Genomic DNA, 23,260 nt, shown 5'->3' on the forward strand with positions numbered 1-23,260 from the left:
ACTTACTTATCTCAAGAATTGATTGATTTGCTAATTTATACAACTAAAAAGATACAATTGTACATCTATCTATACAGGGAAGATTCTATTCTATGATGAAAGAATTATGAATAGACTACAGGAGCCTGACTTTGTACCAGCGGCTGATAAAGCAGCCTTCTCCTTGGCTAGTGGGATGAACCTTGGACTTCACAGCACGCGGAGCAAGAACCACAAAACGTCCACAGCAGAAATGCCCTGGTGTGGAGCTTCGGGGGAATTTTGACTGCATCTGCCTCATCTAGATACTTCTCATAGGGATTGTTCATGTGTTGATTTTTTGGGGAATATCTTGTTCTGGCGCCTTCTATTTTTCAGAATCCCTTCAAAATGCATTTCTTCTCACTTTACATTTTTTGCTCAGAAATGTAAGATTTATTGCCGAATATTCTCTGAGTTAAAGAAGCCCCCCACATAACCTGGTAGGGGTCATTTCTACACTTACAACAAAAACATACGTGACAAACACCGTGTTTGCCTTGGATGTGGAGGGATTCATTGCCCAATTGTAACCATCACACTCTTGTTTTCATTTCCTGTCCTCTGTCAGCCTTGAGGGAGATCTCTCTTCATCACTGCCTTGTACGTGCTCGCTCCTTTGCAGAATCAATTTAATATCCTGAGAGGAGAGATTTAAAGAGAAGCTGTGAACATTGACAAACGACAGGATTAATGACCACCTAATACATGGCAGTGATTAAAGAGTAAGTAGGTTTTTATTGTTTTCCTTTGATAAAATTGCTCTGTATTTAGTTTGAATCTTCTCCTGCTTTTCCTCATTTCATAATGGAATTGTCCCATTAGCTTAAAGCACGTTTCTAAAAGCAATTACATGGAGTTTGGCACATAGTGGGTAAGCCAAAGGATTATTTCTCTATTAATGAATAAAAAGCAGTATTCCCTTTCTGTTAAAGGAAAATCCTACTGTCAAATCAATCATGTCTACAGACTTGTAGACTTTTAGAACAGCAGATTACTGAGGTGGTGGGGATTGCCCCATCTCTCCATGTTTTGTTTGTTTGTTTTTAATACCAGGAATAGAAGGATCTGTTTTTCACCCACTTAAAATGCCCAGCTTGCTTACATTTTAAATCACAGATATTTTTTCAATCTATTTGTAAATTATTATTATACTTGTGATTAAAAAAACATCTTTATTGTTGAAAGTATTACATAGGTTCCCGCCCCCCGCTCTGATCCCTTCATGCCTGCCCCGGCTCCCTTCCCCATGCCTTCACCACCCTATTGTTAAAAATAAACTTAACATACTATCACAGTGTAGCAGGGATGCAAACACTTGTGGAAAATATAGAATTATGTTTATGCGGTTTCTAGTTTGCTCCCCCCTTCCCCTACACACACAAATTTAGGGAAGTTGCTTTTCTTCAGAGGTGAGTTCCAAAGGTTTCAGTTTGACTGTGGCCACTTCACTCACAAAGACATGGGTTAGTTCGACCAAGTGACACACACACACACACACACATGCTGCTTCTACATGTCACTGCCAGGAATCGTAGTGAATCACTGTCTTGACTAGGAACGCTTCTTTGAAAACACAGATCTTCTACAGTCAAAGGCCAATCTTCAGTGAACGGAGTGAAGCGGAACTGAGAGAAGAAGCAGTCCACCCGCCAAGGACTCTGAATCCCTTTAACTAGTGCATGTACTGACTGTCAATTCGGGTGCTTAGGGATGAGCTGGCCTGTGGTTATCTGACACTCCGTGGCAGGGGGAGAATTGAAAACTCCAGATACTTAAACCAACCTGGGCTACGTTTCTAGCTGAAATCGTAGGCCATCATTTTCAGGGGCAGTTAACTGAGGAAAGCTCGAGAGAGTCTGGAAGTGTTTGAACTGGGAGCTTTGAAAGCACAAGGCACTGAAGCAGCCATCGTGTTTTGTTATGAAGGTCAAGGAGAAGGTGGCAGCATATTTTAAAGTCAGGTGCCCTGAAGACCAAACAGCACGAGAGTCCCTTCCAGTCCCACTGACAGTTATAGGAATTTGGTCCTCGTGTGATTGGGGCTTCACAGAAATTCTCTTCCGATTTTAACGCTGACAGATTTATCGTTATCTCCTGTTGAATGGAAGCCCTAACTTTAAAGCTATATGTTCCATTTAGAAGTTAGTTAAAAGAAATTTACATATACTCATCACGTGTTCATGATAAGAAATCTGTTAGGTTTGTATAGAAAATCGTGTGTTCGCTTGCATTTGTAAGTATATTTGTCAGAGGAAATTAATGGACTCCACTCGCTAATAACCAAGGCACAATGCTCTCATTGGTCTTGGCACATTTCACCAAAGCATTTTCTTAATAATTTAGGAAGCTTACTTTTTGTATCAGATCTATGAAAGCAGAGGTGAAATAAGCAACTCTACTCAAACAACTATAAAATCCCACATAAAAATCTGAATTTTCCGTGTAGATATTTTCCACACGGGTGATCCTGGGCTTGAACCTTTGTCTCCGGGGCCCTGCAGCAGGGACCGCTTTCCTTCTCTCCAAGAGCGGACTCTGAATTCAAGAGGCGACATGCCAGCTTATTAGTTCTCCCACACATAGCCTTTCCACAGCTCAGAAACAGTTCCCGTGCAATTACCATCAGACCCACTGATAATGATAGCTAATAGCTAGCATTTATTGAGTGATCTATCGCTGCCAAGCACTTTTATATATAGACTAGCATTCCCGTTGCAGGAAAAATCCTGCAATAGGGTTTTCTGCTGCACTCTACCCCGCCCTGCCTGCTCTCCTTCCTTGTCCCCCACCCCGCGTTCTCTGCCAGCCCCCCTGCTCTTCTCCCCCCGGCCCGCCAGCCCGCTCTCCTTCCTTCTCCCCCGGCCCCGCCTCCGCTCCTCCCTTCTCCTCCCCCCGGCTTGCTTGCTTCTCCGAAGCTTTGCTCCCTTCTGCAGCTCTTGGCTTCTTTCTACGCTGTCTTGATATGCAAATTAGCCGCCATCTTTGTTGGGGTAATTTGCATACCCGTCCTGATTGGTTGGTGGGCGTGGCTTGGCTGGTGGGCGTGGCTTGGGCGTAGCAAAGGTGCGGTCAATTTGCATATTTGTCTATTATTAGATAGGATTAAGTGATTTAATCCATACAAGAACCCTGTGAGGTATGTGTGATAATTAACCCTATTTTACAGATGGGAAACCAAGGCATCATCAGGTCACTTGCTCAAGATCACACAATTGGTTGGAATGAACCCTCCACACGGATTGGGTTCAATCAGTGTGGTCCCGAGCCTGCTCTCCTAACCGCAAAGCCAGGCCACCCTCAGCAGGAGCAAAATAAAGCATATGAAAATGATTATGCATGCTTGGTTTCTAAATATGCACTTTTAAAATGTTGCTGCTCTCAAACACGAACTTTGTAAACTGAGCTGTTGCCCAACAGAGCTGTTAGGCAACAACCTTCCACTTCCCACTGTTTATAAGAGCAAACATTGTAACCTGAAAAACCACACTCTAGCTTGTGCTCTACTTATCTTGAGAGATCTTCAAATAACACCACTGTGGTTAAAGTTCATTTTAAAATGCGATCTACTTACTTGTTCATGGATATCTGGAGCAAAAATGATGTCAAGACCTGTGCCTGAGTCTTCAGAGTCTTCTTTCTTTTCCTTTCTGTCTTCCTTCCCTCCCTTCCCTCCTTCCTTTCTTCCCTTCTTTCTGTCTCCATCTCTCCCTTCCTTCCTTCCTTCCTTCCTTCCTTCCTTCCTTCCTTCCTTCCTTCCTTCCTTCCTTCCCTCCTCCCACTCCCTCCCCCTCCCTTTTCTTTCTTTCTTTCTTTCTTTCTTTCTTTCTTTCTTTCTTTCTTTCTTTCTTTCTTTCTTTTTTCTTTCTTTCTTTCTTTCTTTCTTTTTCTTTTTTCTTCTTTCTTTCTTTCTTTCTTTCTTTCTTTCTTTCTTTCTTTCTTTCTTTCTTTCTTTCACCTTTCACCTTTCTTTCTTTCGCCTTTCTTTCCTTCTTTTCTCTTTCTTTCTTTCTTTCTTTCTTTCTTTCTTTCTTTCTTTCTTTCTCTCTTTTCCTTTTCTCTCTCTCTCTCTTCTTTCTTTCCTTCCTCCTTCCCTCCCTCCTGTTTCTCTCTTTCTTTTCTTCCTCCCTCTCTCCCTCCCTCCATCCTTCCCTCTCTCTTCCCCTCTCTCTTACGTTCCCTCCCCTCCCTTCTTATTCTCTCTCTCTCTGTGTGTGTCTTTCCTTTTTTACTTAGTGAAAGTGAGAATAGAGCATGTTATTGAAAAGGAGACTTCTTTCATTTTAGAATATCAGAATTAAGCCTTTTCAGGTGGCAGGCTCAACTCCCCTTGATTCGCAATCGTGAGTGAGTCCTGATGGTGGTGGCCCACTGACTCCTTAGACACCTCAGTGGAGTGACAGGGAGGAGATGTGAAGGTCAAGGAGAGGAGAGGTGAGGAAGCTGACTCAGCAGAAGCACCCTGGCAGCGAGGGAACGAGACTGAACAGACTGACGACTGGCTGACAGACAAACTCCCTTTCTGCTATTGGAGCATCAGGCCACTCTGGTGCTGGAAGCCAGGGGGCACTGGAGAAGGTGCGGAGGTAGTTTAGGGGTCAATATATCCAGGTGGAACACAGTGGGTAAGGCCCCAAATGTTAGATTGCTGCCACACGGGAGACAGCCCTGCGCAAAGAGGAACCGCACTGTCCAAGATGCCAGCAGGACTTCAGTGGAAGAGGCTGCAAACTGATGACACTCCCTCCAAATGAGGAAGGAACCATATTAAAAGCAGCCTTCTGGCGGCCAGCTCCCCAGGAGCGAGGGCACCTCCCCAGGGGCTGGCTCTCTGAGGCAGCACTGCGGGCTGTGTTCTTTTCTCTGCAAAGTGAGGACTAGCTCTTCTCTGCAAGGTAACCACCATGGTGGCCAGTCATTCGGCGAGAGTAGGGGTGATCGCAAGTGGTCCTGACTTCGCAGCGAGTTTTTCTCCCATCCGGGATACCTGTGGTATCATTTTATGCTCCTACTTATTCTTGGCAATAGGAGATGAATCCTATTGTCCACAATGCCAAGGGGTTTTGAAAAACCTTTTTGCTGGTTCAAAATAAAAGGGCCGCTCCCTGAAACATGGACGGGACACGTGGGATGAAATGCAGTCTAAAGTCACAGGCTTCCGGAACCCACCGTACCCAGAAGGATGTCTAACAAGAGGGAAAAAAGGGGACAGATACCCAAGCTGATGACTCCCCCATCCTGTGTGTGACACTCACTCATCTCTCTCTCACTGCTCCTTTATCTAGTTCTGGTGTGCTCTGTCCCCACTAATTCTAGGGGTGTACTGACTTATGCCCTCCTAAACTGAAGTGGGGAAGAAAGCTGCCCTGTACTAATCTACACTAATAAAAGAGAAAGATGCAAATTGACTGTACCTTCGCAATGCCCACCAGCCAATCAGGAGCGAGTATGCAAAATAATCCAACAAAGATGGTGGGTTAATTTGAATATGCAGGTGTCAAGTGGCTGGGGGCGGGGTGGGATGCAGGCGTTCTGCACCATCTCAGCTGCTCAGGGCTTCTGGGCAGTGTGGGAAGGTGGGGCTGGAGCAGAAAGAGGTGGCTCCAGGGCGGGAGCAGAAAGGCAGTGCCGGCAGCCAGGAAAAGAAAGGCCCATTCTTGCAAGAATCTTCATGCATTGGGCTTCTAGTGAAGGAATAAAATAGAAGATGCTGAAAGGGACACAAGGCATACTAGTTTCAGTGCAAACAGCAGGTGTTTGTGGGATGTGTGAATAACTTGGAATAACAGCCAACTGTGTTTCCAAATATCTCAGACCTATTTAAAGAAAGAGACACAAATAATTCTTAAAAGAGTCCTGTAAGATGTAGGGGCATAATGACACGCTATGGTTAAGACAAAGAAACACACAGGGACGAGGAAATTAATGCCCTTTCACACCCCGCTCAGAAGTCTATATCCACTCTCCATCGCGTTTCAAATCAAATCCGAACTTCCCCGGGTGGCCGCTGGGATCTTTGCAATCTGGCCCCATCTTACTGCTCCGATGGCATCACTAAGCCCTTCACCAACGCCCGTCAGCCGGTCAGGCTCCTGCTCCTGCTCCTCCCATGCAGTCCTCTCCACACCTTTGCCCAGGCCCCTTCTCTCACCTGGGAGGCTGCCCCTGCTCCACCCCACAGCAAAAGCCAGGCGGACACCCCTCCCCACCCTCCACTTTCCAAAACCCTGGCCATCTTTAAGGACTTGCTGTCTAGTACACACATCCAAGAAGGCCCTATGTTTTGAATTCCTATAATCGTGCGCTTGGGTGGTTCACCTTACATCATTCTCATGGGATTCCTGCATGAAAAAATTCTCTTGCAAACGGAAGTGTATTGCTTGGGAGCAGCAGCGAGCTGGGTGCTCATGGGTCCTTATATGACCGGCGTCAGCGGTGAGCACTGGGTGTTGACTAGTCATCACAACAGCCTTCGTTTCTGTAGTGCTTGCCATGCGTCAGATACCATGGCAAGTGTTTCAGCTGCGTAATCTCATTGAATTCTCAGCACAACCCTTTAAATAGGAGGGGCTGTTGTCCCCACTGAACAGACCAGGAAGCCAGGACCAAGAGAGAGTGAAAGTCCAGTTCTAGGGAGTGGTGGACCCAGATTCAGTCCCATGACTTCCTGATTCCAGAGCCCGTGTTCCTAAATGCGATTATCATGCTTTACTGCTGGCTTACTAGACACCCACTTCCATGATTACTAATATAGGTAATAACATTTGCATGAGAAAGCATCACCAATTTAGAGACAAAGATATTTAAGTGTGCATAGTCCCATTTCTGGGCAAAGGTAGTTATCTCCGAGAAGTCAAGAGAAGTGCATCTTATAGCACTTCTTAAGATACAAGCATTTTACCAAAGCTAAAGTGCTTGTATCTTAAGCTCAGCAAACGTGTTTTCATTCAATAAACAACTAGCAGGAGCCAAATAGGAGAGCTTCACTCGTGTAGGAGGGTCGCAGACAGCTGCCACACCCTGAAAGGGGCCAGCCTCTGTCCTCCTACCCTTGCTGTTGGCGAGCCGGGGCTGGCCACGGTGGGGGTACAGTCAGCACGTGGAGTTGAAACTTGCTTGGTTACTGAGTGAGCTCTGAGGTGCAGCTCTTCCTTTCGTCCTTCCTTCTTTCTGCTGGGTTGGTCCAGTCTTTATGGGTTTTGTCCTCAGTTTCCCCATCCTGAACACAGTTTCCTGGATGGAACTGGCACCCAATCTTTCCCAGGCACTGTGACCGTGTGTATTACATAGACAATGTGTACCATGGATATGTCAGCTCTTGGCTGGGGATCATGGTTTCAATTCTCTTCGGCAAGGGGGGATTTATTCTCCATACTTTTCAATCACAGGCTAGGGTCATTAGGTGGCGGGAGTTATCCAGAACACAAATGCTGGCATCCATCTGGCTTTAACTATCATCTACCTCCAGCCTTCTGTTTTAGATCCAAGGTAGTCCTATGGTCCTGATGAGGCTGATCCACAGTACTGAGAGTACTACCCCTAGTGCTTCTAGTACCATCCACAGTACTGAGAGTACTACCCCTAGTGCTTCTAGTACCATCCGTAGCACTGAGAGTACTATCCCTTGTGTTTCCAGTACCATCCACAGTACTGAGAGTACTACACCTAGTATTTCTAGTTCCATCCATAGCACCGAGAGTACTATCCCTAGTATTTCTAGTACTATCTATAATACCCCAGGGCAGCAGACCAGGCACAGTGCAGATAGCTATCTGTAATAGGGATCTCTTAGTACTATAGATAGTACTGGAGATACTTGGGATAGTACTCTTGATGCTATGGATAGTATGAGCATTATCCCTTGTAGTTCTAGTACTATCTATAGTGCTAGACATAGCACTGAGAGTACTACCCCTAGTATCTCTAGTACTACCTATAGTACTGAGAGTTCTATCCCTAGTATTTCTAGTACTACATATAGCATCAAGAATACTATCTCTAGTATTTCTAGTACCATCCATTATACTGAGAGTACTACCCCTAGTATATCTAGTACTGTCCATAGCACTGAGTACTATCCCAAGTATTTCAAGTACTATCCCTAGCATTTCTAGTACTATCCATAGCACCAAGAGTACTATCCCTGGTATCTCTAGTATTATCCATAACACTGAGAATACTATCCCTAGTATTTCTAGTACTACCCATAGCACTGAGAGTACTACCCCAGTAGTCTATCCATTACACTGAGAGTATTATTCCTAGTATTTCTCGTACTATCCATAGCAACGAGAGTACTATCCCTAGTATCTCCAATACTATCTATAGTACTAAGAGACCCCTATTACTGATAGCTATCTGCACTGTGCCTGGCCTGCTGCCCTGGGGTATTGTAGGCTGGCCTATCTGGCCTGATGCCATTCCCAGCTCAGCTTCCCCAGACCCTATCTGGCTGAGTCCAGCTTCTTCCCCCTTCCTACTAGTCCACATCTGAATGTCCCACTACGCTCCAACCTGAGCTCAGCCAAACGAGGATGCCTTTGGGTAATACTCACAGGGATCTTATAGCCTGGATAGCTTGAAATCAGGTCTTGAATAAAAGGATGCTTCAAAAGAACCGCGACTTCGATCGGCTCCAGATTCTTGGCACCCAGGTCCTCAAATACTTTCATGAAGTTCTTAAAAAAAATAAAATTAATTACTATTACAGTTCTGCAAATGTTAAAAAGTGCTTTTTACTTAATAAAGAAATTCCATAAAATATGCTTCAACTTGGGGCAACTTTTCTTATGCACACGTTGCTCCCTTGACCGAGTCTGACCAACCTCTAAGTAGGCGTTCTCTGCCCTCAGGTGGTAGGCAAATCTGTTGGCGTCCTGGGCTTTGTTCTGTGCTCCGAACACGTTGAGCAGTGTTTCCAAAGAAATCTTTTCCGTGTTGGGGTTTTCAGGGATTTCCTGTTCCTTTTCCTCCCTTTCCTCTCTGAATTCCCTTAACGCATTTAAGAAGTTCTCCTCTGGTTCAGAATAGTCCTGAAGTGGACTCTCGTCAGTAAAGAAGTAGGTCTGCACGAACAAATGAAGAGAACATGAAGTCAGACTGAATTCTTCCCGGTAACAGAGGCATTGAAAAAGCACCAACGTTGTCACCTATTTTTTAGGCCATGGGATGGTAGTGCCTACCACAAACTAGCTACACAAAGTCAAGAAGAGAATATGCTGGCCAAACTGAAAAGCTCATCCAAATCCTAGCCCCATTCTGTTGGCAATTAAATCTAACCGAGAGGGAGGGATGGAGGGATGGGGAGAGAGAGAGAGAGAGAGAGAGAGAGAGAGAGAGAGAGAGAGAGAGAGAGAGAACTTTCTATCAGGTGAAGATTTTGGAATTAAGCACATCTATTTATCCATTCATCCATCCATCCATCCATCCATCCATCCATCCTTCCTTCCTTCCTCTTCTCCATTTTGAACAGCTGAAACGCTACACGGCAGAAATGGGAAACTGGCCTTGTCTCCACCTAGGAAGCCTGGGGATCATCACAGTGGCTGCCCATCAACAATTCCCCAGTGTAGTGAAACGTACTTAGAGATGTGAAACCGCCTGCTGAACGAGTGAAGAATGAGTGAATTCCTATTCAGATGCAGCATAGGTGCTGTGTGGACACATGAAGACAGAGCCTGTGGGTGAGCCAATGACCAGTCAGGTTAGAGGAGCAGGCAGTACCACAATTAAAGAGAGAAGGAACTGGTCTCTCCGCACTGTCTCCGTAGAGAGGAACCAGCTTGTCCAAGGCCTGACACAATCAGCATGGATAAGTCATCTTTCAATTTTAGCTAAAGGGTAACAATTTAATCCTTAACTTATTAGTGTCAGAGGATGCTTTTAACATTTTTGCTATTTTTGCTCTCTAGGGGGTTGGGACAGAATGGAATTAGTAGTTCAGAGGGAGGGGAGAAGGGAGTGAGGCTGAGATTGGGACTAGAGCGACTAGGGACTGCAGCGTGTGCAGAGGGACCTTCTCCAACACACATCTTGGAAAGACCACGGTTTTTAATGGAGGTGCGTGATCAAAGCCAGGAGGCGGGAGAGGAGAAGAGCCGGTGCGTCTGAATGAGCAATTATTAGTGGCATCAAAATTCTGTGTGAGTCACATGGTCATCGGATTGTGGCCCTAGCAAATGCTATGTCACACCCGGCGAACGCCCAGAGGCAGCCCTGGAGGCCTCCCAGCAGATGGTCTCCCGAATGGGCCAGACCTCGCATTTCTATAGGCAATCAGCTCATTCCCGCATCTCAGGGCGGAGCAGGTCACTAACAGGACCAATGTGGGCAAAGCATCACAGAGCCAAATGGAATAAAAATGTGTGTGTTTCCAACCCCAGGGCCTCCCAGGCTCTGCCCAGATGCTTTAATGAGACTTGCAAACTCTGGGAGATTCAAGCTGACCGGTTACTGAATTCCAACATCAGAACCCCACACCGCCTGGGTCAGAATGAACCATTTTCCAACGTGTCAACTTACTTCAAGTTTCACTGGGTCTAGGGCATACTCATTCGTGCTCCGCTCTTGAATGTCTTTTAAAATACCCAAGAAGAAGGGGGTTAAACAGGAGGTCTGTGCCACGTCAACGAGAACAGCCTGCGTCTCAGAAGCAGAGTAAGAAAAGCTGAAATACCCGGGAGATTTCTAGTTGTTTATGTGGAAAGCGAAAGCAGAGCTCTGATTCAGTGCCGTGGGGGTGGCTGTGAATCTGCTGGAGGTGTGATTTCTGAGTAGGCTCATGATGGCTTCCTGGGATGAGGTTCCCCAGGAAACTAGAACACAGTTGGAAAGGGCACGGGGACAGAGCCGCATCAGTGGATGTAGGATGGCAGGACAGGGGTGAGCAAGGAGGAGGGAGGTGGGTGGATCCTGCAGGTCAAACCTCCTAGGGTTCACTCAGGCCAGGAACAGGCCGGCCCGCGTGGTGTGGGACACGTGCATTCCATCCCTGGCTCCTCTCGGGTTCACTCTGCTGTTCCCGGGTTGTGGGTCAGTTCAGGTGCAGCGTCCTTGGGTTTCCAAAGAGCTCTTGAGAGAAGCCCTCCAGGGGAGCTGCTTCCTGGGCGGGGCAGGAGCTGACTCTGAATGGGTGATTCAGGGATAGGAGGGATTCCGCCCTGCTAGCTGGCTTGGCTGCTACCCACCGAGGCAGCTGTCTGTTGCTGTAGCAACAGCTCTAGCATGGGCGTCCTTTTTCCTGGTCTCTGGCTCCTTGCAGCCTCATGGATCCTGTTTTTGTCTCTGCCTGGAATAGCTGCTCTCCTCTGCTTTACCTTGGAGACTGGGTTCTATTCCTTCCCCTCTCTCTTCCCCCCTTCTTTCCTGCCATGTTTACAAACAGTTGAACACTCGCTATGTGGCAACTACTTTGGGGTAACATGTTGTCCCCAAATCAAGGTAGAAATAACTTAGCAAAAGGATTCCATGGATAAGCAACTGCCTTCCTGAATAAAAAGCTCTCCTTCTTGCCTCTTTTGTGCGCCTCCCCCCGCCCCTCCGCCCACTGCAGTCGGGTCTCAATACCGCAGCCCGGGAGGGCCACACGTTGTCAATCAGATGGCCACACTCCAATGACTTCTGGTCCCATCTCTTGGCAGGGCCTGCCAAGCCCTCTGAGCTCTCTCCCCCACTTTCCTTTCCAACCACTCCTCCAGCTCACTCCTCTCCAACTACAATGGCTGACTCTCTGTTGCTTGGAATACACCAGGCGTGACCCCACTTTAGGGTTTTCGAATTTACTGCTGTCTTCACTTGAAATGCTCTTCTCTCAGAGATCAGCCAGGCTCCCCACCTTCTCCGGGCCTCTGTTTATATTCTCTCCACAGAGAGACCACCGAGGAAGAACAGAAAAAACGTTCCATCATGAGAGTCACAGATGTAGCCTCAAAAGATCAGGGCAAGCCTAAAAAGTCATGTCAATGGATACCTAATAAGGAGATTAATTAGTACCCTGGCCTGGGGCTTTTTCGCCGGAAAAAGCCCAGCAATGCCAATGCCTTAGAAATCTAAGGGGAACGAGGGGTTTTGTTAGATGTTAAGCTTCTCTGTCCCTGGATGCAGGTGACACAGAGTGCCTGGGTTTTCGGGAGGCTGGGCTTTGGCCTGAAACTACCAGCGTCACACACACGTGGGATGTGTCTAAAGTCTGGATGGGTTTTACATAGGATTTCCATAAAGTGTTCAGATAGACTGACTCCAGTTCTTTCTCATTTATCAGGAGTAACACTTCATGCAAAAGAAAGGCTGTCCTTTACAGAGAAAACTTTGATTCCACCAAGAAACTTTGAGCAAATGTTGACGACTACAAAAGCATTTTTTTTTGGACAGTGGGGTCCAACTGAATAAGGCTGATTGAAGACCTACTATGTGCAACTTGGTTGTATTAGTTATCCAGGAAAATATGGAAAGGAAAAGAACATAGTCTTTGTTAGACGTGTAGGACCTGCTGGCATCCCCCTCCAGACCCTAGGGCTGGTCCATTTCTGGAACTCAATTACCTGATCTATAGGAAGAGGAACCAATTCGATTGGCTGGAAGATGTGCGTCCCAATGGCCACACTGAGGGCCCTGTAGACCCCTTCCTCAGGGTTTGGGTGGCTAGCAAAGTAAAGCAGCATCTGTGTGTAGTCCAGCAGGGGTGGATCCTTCTCAGGGTCGGCGAAGAGCCTGAAGAAGAACTGCGCACACAAAGGAAGTCAGCCAAACACAAATGGCACGCACTCTGGCTGTCAGCCGGTGGACAGGGCATGCGGACGCCCTCTCCCCAGCAGCTGTGGAAAACGGCCACTTTCTGAGGACAGAATCAGTAAAACTAACATATAATGAATGATAGTAAACGAAGAATATGCTAAATAAAATTTAAAAACCCATAAAAAGTAGGGCTTGGAATTCTAATGGTAAAGGAAAGTGTATGCTAACCAATGGTATTAACATATTTAGGGAAAAAATGTGCTAGTCAAGATGGTGGGCACCACACGTTAAGTAGGAAAAGGGAACCCAAGAGCAAGGACCCCTCCGTCTGTGATCAGCACCACTCTGACAGACTGGGCCCTGAGTCCTGAGCATGAAGCTTCCGGTACACCCCTCTCTGTGTGGAGTGGGGAGAGGGCGGGCCAACTATGCCCAAGGCCACTGGGACTCTCGCCTTTAAAATCTTTAGACGGGCCCACCTTGCTCTGGACTTCAGACTTAATCTGCTGACAGTAACGTGACTTCTTCCCACATGGGCTCTCCTCCAGGGAGAGAGTGCGCTACCCACCGAGTGGCCGTTGTTTGCTAAGTCTCCCTCTCATGCTGAGGCCCGAGGGGGCGGCCAGCTCTCTGCACAGCGTCTTGTGCATTTGGCAGCACCAGGAGCTGGTACGCGGGAACCTAACATCCTGCAAAGCTGAGGCCATGGCCTGAGACCCACAGGCCACACCTAAGACCCATTGGACCTGTTTGGGGCAGTGACTGGCTCTTCTCAAACACATGCAAACAGTGACCTGGAGAATCTGTTCGAAATACAGATTCTAATGAAGCCGATGGTCTGGAGCAGCCTGAGGTCCCTCACGTGTAGCAAGCTCCTAGGGGGCTCCCGTGCTGCTGGGCCTGGCCTGCGCTGTGAGGAGCCAGGGCCTCGATCCGAGATGCCATGCCGCTCCCTATCACCAACAATCCCTACGGCTGTGGGCGCATCTACTGAGACATACATGAAGACGGAAAAGGGAACTTCTGATATTCAGCAAATCTAATAAACGTGTAAATAAAAATGATGTTTATAGGAAAATGCATAAAATTGGTTACGCTGACAAAGCAGAAAAGAAAGAATCAGAGTTTGATGGGATCTGTAAGTTCATTCATCCAGCCACCCTTTTAGCAAACATTTACTGAGTGTCTGCTGTAAGCCAGGCCCGGAGCCAGGCTGAGATGCTTAGAAACTCCCTCTGAGGCTACGGCATCCTTAGGTTTCTCAGGGGTCATGATCCCGCTCGTGGGTTCATCCAGGACCATGCATTTTCCTCTCTTTATCACTTGCCTTTGAGTTGCTTCAGGGATTTGCACAAGGACTAGGAGTAGAGGGGCCTGGCCCTTTCCTGCTTTGCTGCTACTCGGTCCCGGGGTGACCCACTGTCTGCCGTCTGGCTTTAGCGGCAGGGTGAGCAACTAAAAGGCTCTGCCCTCGACTGGTATTTCTTTTTCTTTTTAACAATTTAATTTAATTTTTAAAATTGAATTTATTGGGGTGATATCAGTTCACAAAACCATACAGGTTTCAAGTGTACAACTCAACAAAACATCATCTGCACATGGCAACGTGCGCCCTTCGCTCCAAGCAAGGTCTCTTTCTGCCCCATACATCCTCCCTTTGCCCCCCCACCCCACCCCCTTTCCCTCTGGCCATGACCACACTGTTGTCTGTGTCTATGGGTTACGCATATGTGTTTTTTTGCTTAATTCCTTCACCTTCTTTCACCCAGTCCCCTAACCACCCTCTCTTCTGACAGCTGTCAGTCTGTTATATGCATCCAAGCCTCTGGATTTATGTTGCTCATCAGTTTATTTTGTCCATTAGAGTCCACATATGACTGAGACCATATGGTGTTTGTCTGACATTTCTAAAAACTGCTGTCTGGAAGGGAAGGTGCTATTCAGTCTGCTGGTTTCTTGCCAAGTAATGAAACTGGTTTCTGTTGCTGGTTTCTGTTCACGTCATTGCAGATTTGCTCACAAAATCGTAGAGAGACGGACTCGTGAAGCTTTACAGAACTGACCTCAGTCCCCCAGGGTCCCATCGGAAAACACACGAAAAACCCAAACAAAAAGCTGCCCCTGAAACTGCCACCTGTCTCGGGCTCCTGGTAATTCCTGGGCCCTCTCTCCTCGCTGCTCTCCGCTCGCATTTAGCAGAGGTGCTCAGAATATGTCATTCAATGGAAGGAAATTGCTCACTTTGAGGTTATAACTGGAGTCATGTTCAATTTTGCTCGGCAATTTCGGACTCACGGTTGGCTGGAAATGGAATAATCGATCTACACAGTTTGCTGTGGTGTCTAAACCTATCCTCCAACACTTCTCCTAGCTTATTGAGTTTGGCATATTTTCATATTTTAAACATTTACACTGAAGTCAGAGTCGTTTTTAGATTTTTAAGGTATTGCTTTCTATTGTGGCCTCAGGAATAGAAGGTAACAGCATTACTCTATTATTATCATCAGTGTATTACCACTATCATTATAGTACTAGTATCAATAGTTACTCTTGATATTTTAGATGATAATGAAAATCCAATGGGCCATGGCCAATACCATATGCAAACTGTTGGTATGTTGTACCATGTTAGTCAAAATCAGAAAGAAATGAACAAAGACATATATGGGTAAAAGGACCGTTTTCATGCTAAGCTTTTTGAATTGGAAGGGCACTTAGAGACAAATGTGGTGAGTAACATCTTAGCTTATTTGACAGATGAGAGGAGGGAAGCCAGAGAGGTGGTGGAACTTGTCCAAATTCACCTAGAGGGTCAACAGCGGGATTGTACCTAGGAGTGGGGCCTGCCTCCTCCCCAGGGCTCCTCTGTGCTGCCACTTAGTGACTTAGTGAGTGTTAGTCTCTCCCTGGGGGATGGAGCAGAGGAACTGGAGGGTGGCAGTGGTGTCTAAAACAAATTATACAAATGGAAGAAAAGACAAAGGAATTGATCAGTGTCAAAGTACTCAATTAAAAAAAAGTCCTCACTCAAGGATGTGTTTGTTTTGTTTTTAAATATATTTTTATTGATTTCAGAGAGGAAGGGAGAGGGAAAGAGAGATAGAAACATCAATGATGAGAGAGTCATCGATCGGCTGCCTCCTGCACACCCCCTATTGGGGATCTAGCCAGCAACCCAGGCATGTGCCCTGACCAGGAATTGAACCTGGGACCCTGTAGTCTGCAGGCCAATGCTCTATCCACTGAGCAAAACCGGCCAGGGCAAGGATATGTTTTTGTTGGTTTGAGAGAGAGAGAGAGAAAAACATGGATGTCAGAGAGAAATTTAGATCAGTTGCCTCTCTTACACACCTTGTCTGGGGATCAAACCCACAATCTAGGTATGTGCCCTGACAGAGAATCAAACCTGCAACATTTTGGTGTATGAGATGATGCTCCAAACAACTGAGCCACCCAGCCAGGGCAAAGTATGAATTTGTTTTTAAAGATCTCAGTAATTACCTGTATGAGATGCTCCAGCCTATTGAATGGCAGCGGCTCAAGAGGATTTTCTGGAATTTTTATATCTTCATCCTCTGTAAACCACAGACCAGCCTATAACAAAAATAAAAATTATTCATGTAGCATGCTGAGATATAATTGTTCCGCTAAAAGCCACAGAGACTGAACCCACCTTGTGGAGGTGTCTGAAGTGGGCTGGAGAAACCTTGGGGATGCAGGAGCAAATACTAGAGCTAACAATTACATGTATTTTGATCATCATTTGTAACTTTTATTTTTAAAAATGTAATAATGTCTATAATATGTCAGTTGCAGTAGCACACATGTATAATATATAAATGAAAATCCACAAATTAGGGATGCTAGCTGTGTTTGAACTTGGGACATGTGATGAGGCTTAAGGTCACTGCCCTAGATTTTGCTCACACAGCAATATTTTGGAGGGGACTGCACCAGTGACAGTAGCTCGCATTCCACACGCCCTGCCTGAGTTGCTGTCTGTTCTCAGAGCCCATTGTTGGTTCTGGAAAGTCTTTGTTGAATAACTGACTGGCTGACTCAAGAGCTCAAAGGCCTACTTTTTACTGACCTCGCTGTTTCTCAGCCCGTATCTAACACCGATTATGAAATCCCTGGATTTCCATTTGGCGATGTCTTGCCCATCTCTCCCTTCCCACGGCTGCCATACTGGTGTGGAACCTCATTACTCCCTCACAGGCTCCCCCAGTCACCTCGGAGCTGGTTATGTGTCCAGTCACCCTCTTATTTGTTTTAGTTGCACCATGCAACCACATCAACCTTCTCACAACTTTCATCTTGTCATATCAGTCTCTGCTCAGACCATTCTCTACTTTCTTTTTGACACATCTTTACAAATCTTAATGTAACCTTGAAATGACAAAACTGACTCAAGTAACATCTCTGCATGTCTGACAATATGTAAAGCATACAAAACTGGGCACCCAACAATATAAAAGTCACACTATCTGGCATCCAATATAAAGTTACTCGGCATGCAAGAGAAGCTAGAAAATATGACCTGTAGCCAGGAGAAACACCAATCAATAGAAATGAACAAACACAGAAATGAAACAGATGATAGAATGAACAGACAAGGCTACATTCACTTAGTGATTCTAAATATATTTCACTTGTTCAAGGATGTGGAGGAAAAACATGCACATAATGAAGGAAGAAATAAAAGAAATTAAATAAACCCAACCTGAGCTTCTAGGGATAAAAAGTACAATAACTGAAATGAAACATCCACGGGATGGTGTTAATAGTAGGGTCGACGTGGCAGAGGAAATAATCAGTGAACTTGAAGACACAGAAATAGAAATGAATACGAAATAAAGTACAGAGAAGGGAGACTGGGAAAACTGAGCTAAGCATCAGTACCTGTGGGACAATAAACATGTGACTGGATTTTGAGAAAGCAGAGGGTGCAGAAGATAATATTTGGGAAAATATCCTGAAATTTCTCCAAATTAAACAAAAACTAAAAAGCCCACAGGTTCAAGAAGCTCAATGAACCCCAAGCAGAAAAATAACTACAAGGAGGAACATAACAATCAAATTGCTGAATACATGTAATAAAGAGGAAAGAGTAAAAGAGGCCAGAGTGGAAATAAAGAAACAGAGCTAGGATCCCTACCCTTTCCCCCATCGCTCAACCAACTCTCAACTCCACATCCGACGCTTTCTGTGCACAGGAATCTTCCTTGATTTGTAAAACCAATGGTTCATTTAGATTAGTTTCCCAAACATTTATAGCATTTCAGAAACTACAAAACTGTCTCAAATGTTTCACACCTGCCCTGGCCAGTGTGGCTCAGCTGGTGGGAGCATTGTCCTGTGCACCGAAAGGTCGCCGATTCGATTCCCAGTCAGAGCACACACCTAGGTTGCAGGCTGGATCCCAGGTCGGGGCACATCTGGGAGTCCACCGATCAGTGGTCTCTCTCTCATGTCTTTCTCCCTTCCTCTCTCCAAAACAATAATATAAAAACAACAGCATATCCTTGGGTGAGGATTAAAAAAATGTTTCACACACAAGAGGGCCACATTAGAAAGAACAAAATAACCTAATTGGAAAACAACTTACAGTGTTAAAAAAGTCATCCATGAAAACTTACAATATGAAATGCTGACCTGAACCAGTAGAGCAGGGCTGAAATGGGCAAAGCGAGTTCAGGCCACCACACCCTGCCTCCCTGGGAGGTGATTTCTCCTTAAAACATGGAAATGCCCTTGGAACTCTCTTGCTAAAATATGGCCAGAGGATTTGGTCTTTCAATGCCTCTCCTTAGAAAAGAATGACCGCACTGCTGGGACCCTAGGACGCCTGACTCATGAAGCCCGCGATAACACGCACCCTCACCGAGAGCAGGAGTGAGAGCTGAACATCACAGAGCTGCACATGAGACTGACTACACATGCACACTTGACAGAGGCAGGCATGTGACGGCGGCTGCAGGGCTGCGGGGAGCACAGGGCGAGCGGGCTTTCATGCTCACATGCAAGGCTGAGCCGAGGCGCAGGGCCCTGACCTCACAAACCTCGTGTCTCCTTCCATCGTAAGAGCCGGGAAATCAGCACGCTCTCTCATGTGGCTGCTGTGGTGAACTTGCAATTAGTCAGAAGAAAAGAAAAACGACAGACAAACAGCAGAGGAGAGAGCCTTTCTCTCCCAGAAAACTTCATCTCAGCAATGAAGTTTCCTATACTATTTCCCCGTTGACATGTGGCATTTGCAATAAATCTTACAAAGTTTTGCCCTAGAAGCTGTTTGACTTTTCCCATAAAAGAACTGCTTTTGGTGAGCTGGGGAGTGTTGGAAATCTGTAGAAGTCATGACGTGGGATGGTCCAGGGGCCTCTCCAGAGGGCTTCGTTGTTCTGGGGCTCCCGAGGGGTGGGAATTGAGGGGGCAAGAGGAGAGGGCAGAGTTCAGAAATCAACTGCTCCTGAAACACGGGCCAGGCCCAAGGAAGTATTTCTCCATTTTGCTAAGAAACCACACCTTTGGTAAAGGAGCTTTCTGGTTTTGGCTCAGGACTTCGGTAAAAGTCGCTACCACCCTTTGCTCGTCTCATGTCTGTGAAAAGGATGTTTAAATCGATATCCTGTGTCGATGGGCACGCACTGTAAACAGTGAAGGCGGGTGACTGCACAGTGCCCACTGTTAGAAGTCTTGAGCCAAAGATAAAAAGCACCTTCACAAGTTGTAAGCTCGGGACAGCTTGTTCAGAATTCCTAAATGGCTCTACTTGGGACGTAAGTCAGAGCCTCATCACCTGAGCTGGTCTGATCCGCCTTGAAGGACTCTTCTTACCGTGGAAGAGCTCTTTCCTCTGGCTCAGTGGTGAGAGCGTGAGAACGTCGGGGCTGGCGTTCATCACGGGAGGCAAGAAGGGGGAGGGGGGTGATCTTTCAGTGGCGGCATGCACCTGAGACACAGGCATCTAGGGTATCACTCTTTCCAAAATGAGCACCTTACAAGCATGGACATCTCTGTGTCTGCCAGCAGCGTGAGCTGGTCGGCAACAGGGGGAATTCGATTACAGGCAGGCAATGAGCAATGCAGGCCCTTCTCAGTTATGGGATTTCACTCTCACTCCTTCCTTACTCACACTTCTCATAAATGAGTTTTTTCTTCTGGTCACTTTCTACAGACCTCACCGTTCCCTCACTCCTCTGCAATCTGGACTCTGCCCTCGACCAGAATTGCTCTGGTAAAGGGCCCCAGTCACATTCGCCTTCTTAGGCGGAAGGTGGTCTGGGATTAGCGCCCCTGGGCGTCGCCAGCCACCTGCATGTACTGCTCGTAAGTGACGGTGCCCGACTGCTCCGCGTCCACGGCCTTGAACCTCTGCAGGGTCTCCAGCAGCTCCTCCTCCAGAGGGATGGGCCACGGCAGCGAGGTCACCAACAGGAATTTCCGCCAGTCCACCAACTCCGAGTTTACTGTTATTAACGACGTTAACTCCTGAAACTAGAAGAAAACAGGATATGCCATTGGAATGTTTGTATGATTCCAGCGTGATGCTCTATCTGCCCATGTGTCTTGGTAAGAGATTCGGGGGAAGGGTTTCGGCCGCTCTACACCAGGCAGTCAGCACCCAGAGAGCGTTTCATCTTCCGCTTCTTTGACATTTGGGTTTCTGCTTACTGTTACGTGAATGTATACATGTGTCCCAGTTGATTTTCCACATTTTCAACAGAGGAGGGAGAAAGTGATAAAGGGGCTGGGCAAGGCAGGCAGCCTGTAGGGAAATACTCCTTAACCTCTTCGTTTTCTGACACATTCTTGAGAAACAGAGGAAGACGGAAAGCAATAACTGCCAGGATCATATACTTTTACTAGTTGGGATCCTCCCATCAGGTAGCAATGGCCACAAGCTTAGGGGCTGAGCCTCATGGGCTCAATCATGTTTCATTGACTGTGAGCATCCTCATTCCTTCTTCCAAGACTGAGCATGTCTTACGTTCAACCATGCAATCCTTCAATTTTTAAAATCCTTCAATTTTAAATGTCAGATGCTGTGCGAGTAACTGGTTATTCGTAAAACTATTGATTTATTGATCAAATGAAAATTCTCAGAGCTTTGAAACCCGTATAAAATGGATGCTTACTTCAGGTTGAGTGAGGTGCATCCAACTGCTGGGAAGGCTGTTGGTCCCAAGGTTCAGCGTCACCAAGTCAAGAAGAATGTCCGCAAACAGTTTATTTCCTATGATGCCTATAACACAGTGAAACATATTTCTGTTATGTGACGGGGAATCACTTTATTCATATTATTTGAAACAATAACCTTTAGAGAAGCAGAAGACATTTTGAAAGCATAAAAATAACAATTAATTTCCTGATGCTCTCCCATTATTTCTTTCCTGGGACTTCATATTTTAGTTTGGAGGGCTTTTTTCTTTCTTTTTCTTTTTCTTTTCTTTTACCTTGTACTTAGAATCGGTTGAATTTTTAAAAATACCTAAGTTTTCCTATCATACAGTAGGATGCAAGAGTAAAATATTGCAGAAAATATGGGATAAAGGTGTTTCAAAGGCATGCAAATCACCACAATGATCAAGTTAACACACTTATCCTCACTTCACTCTTTAGATCAGAATATATTTTTTTTATAAATGTAAGGAGATTTGAATTATTAAATTATTGGAATGAAATTATAAACTCAATCATAAAATTGGCTCACTATTTCAAAGAATTTTTAAAAGATTACTACTAACCTTTTCAATGCTTTGCTCTTATATGCTAGTCTACTTTACCCTGTCCAGCAAAGATGTTTGCTTAGTAGGTTTCTCATTTCAAATTGTACGCACGTGCATTTAAAAGAGATAGGAAAGCAAAATAAGTGAGTCTGCTTCAGAAATGTCTAACTCCCACAGCAGAGGTTCCTGCTAGAGCTGAAGAGACTCCTACATGTATTGTAGGTGTCTTTCAGGTCCAGAGTGGATGGCTATTCTTTTTTAGAAACAAAAAGAATGAAAGCTGTAGACATAGCATCTCAAATTTTCTTTTTACTACTAAATTTTTAGCATTTATAAAAGTCCAAGCTAAACTTTATCATCTCCTTTAACCTTTAGGAGCATGCAGTAATCCATGCAAAATTTCAGTGGCTCAAACCAAATCTACAATTTTGAGATTTGGACGGTAATTTTCTGGGGAGCAAGAGCAGAATATGTTTTTCTTTGATTTGACTGGCCATCCAGCTGGTTGTTCAGAAATAAATTCTTTATCTTTTTTTAAATCAAACCTGAATATTCAATTTTATAGAGATGAGAATACTTTTCTAGTAGTAGAATTTTCAGTAAAACGATCTTTACATGATATAATGTTGGTTTTCAGGTAAGTTAGAAATAAACCATTCATGTTCTTCGATATAAAACCATGAAAAAACCTCTTTTGAAACCATGAAGAGGCTCAAAATACTTAAAAATTCTGGTAGATGTAGAAAATATTTCCACTGTCTCTAATAGCCATGGTGCAAGCAAAGTGTTGTAAGACAATACATTTTTTCATTGATTTTTTTTAGAGGGGAAGGAAAGGCAAGAGGAGAAAGGGAGGAAAGCAGAGGGAAAGGAGAGAGAGAGAGGAGAGAGAGAGAGAGAGAGAGAGAGAGAGAGAGAGAGAGAGAGAGAGAGAGAGAGAAACATTGATTGATTGCCTCCCAATGAGGTGAGCCTGGACCTGGGGGTTGAACCTACAACCTTTTGGTGCACAGGAGGACACTCCAACCAACTGAGTCACACTGGCCAGGGATGCATGACACTACTTCTAGTTACATAAGAACTCTTTACCTGGGGACATTAGTGTGAACTGTAAAAAAACTATTTTAATATTTATCCTGTTACTTAAATGACCAAGGCATATAGTGATATGATCTGTCCACATAACTCTCAGAAAGATGGCATCAAAATAACACCATTGCTTAGAAATATACACCTCCACCCAAAGACTGTGAAAGAATGTGTGAAGATACAAGTAGAATCAGAGTGTTATTGGAAAACCAGTTTTTGGATTTTCGCTGTGCATGTCTGGGAGATACCAAATGCCTTTTGTCTTTGATGCGAAGACCGGTGATGGTTTTACTTTTATATTTCAGGCTTGAAAATATTTTTTTGTTTGTTTCTGCTATGATCAAAGATGAAGTCAACATTTGTCATATTACTAGTCACTTTCATCATGGCTTCCTGAGTTGGATGAGCAATCCGAGTTAGGTCTTGTGTCACCAGCTGAAGACAGCGTTCTCATATTCCATAAATGGTTAGCTTTCCTGGGGTCAACGTTACTAATGTCGGGAGAATTCAGTTGAATATTCAGGAGATCTGACATGCCATCAGCCTTGACCTTGGTGTGCCTCTGGGACTTGGTGCATTGCATCTGACAAAAGCCCCGCTGAGTCTGCCGGGAGGGTCAGCACGAGGTCCACCGTGGTCAGGGTATTTGGATATCTGTGTAAGTGAGCCGAAGTCACATAATCTCAGGTCAA

At 45.4% G+C, this 23,260-nt stretch overlaps 1 protein-coding gene across 1 annotated transcript in view; it reads right to left on the minus strand.

Annotated features, from left to right (window-relative positions):
• Positions 1–406: 406 nt before the first annotated feature.
• SPEF2 (sperm flagellar 2) overlaps positions 407–23,260 on the minus strand; it is a 127,702-nt gene continuing 104,848 nt past the window's right edge. The window contains exons 31-37 of the mRNA XM_008154824.3: positions 20,889–20,995; positions 20,065–20,247; positions 16,252–16,344; positions 12,558–12,737; positions 8,844–9,083; positions 8,574–8,696; positions 407–658 (exon numbers count right to left, since the gene is read on the minus strand). Coding sequence (XP_008153046.2) covers positions 569–658; positions 8,574–8,696; positions 8,844–9,083; positions 12,558–12,737; positions 16,252–16,344; positions 20,065–20,247; positions 20,889–20,995 — 1,016 coding nt within the window. The 3' untranslated portion in view covers positions 407–568. The remainder of the gene's footprint in view (positions 659–8,573; positions 8,697–8,843; positions 9,084–12,557; positions 12,738–16,251; positions 16,345–20,064; positions 20,248–20,888; positions 20,996–23,260) is intronic.

This window comes from Eptesicus fuscus, chromosome 4 (genome assembly GCF_027574615.1).
Source record: "Eptesicus fuscus isolate TK198812 chromosome 4, DD_ASM_mEF_20220401, whole genome shotgun sequence".
Taxonomy (NCBI): Eukaryota; Metazoa; Chordata; class Mammalia; order Chiroptera; family Vespertilionidae; genus Eptesicus; species Eptesicus fuscus.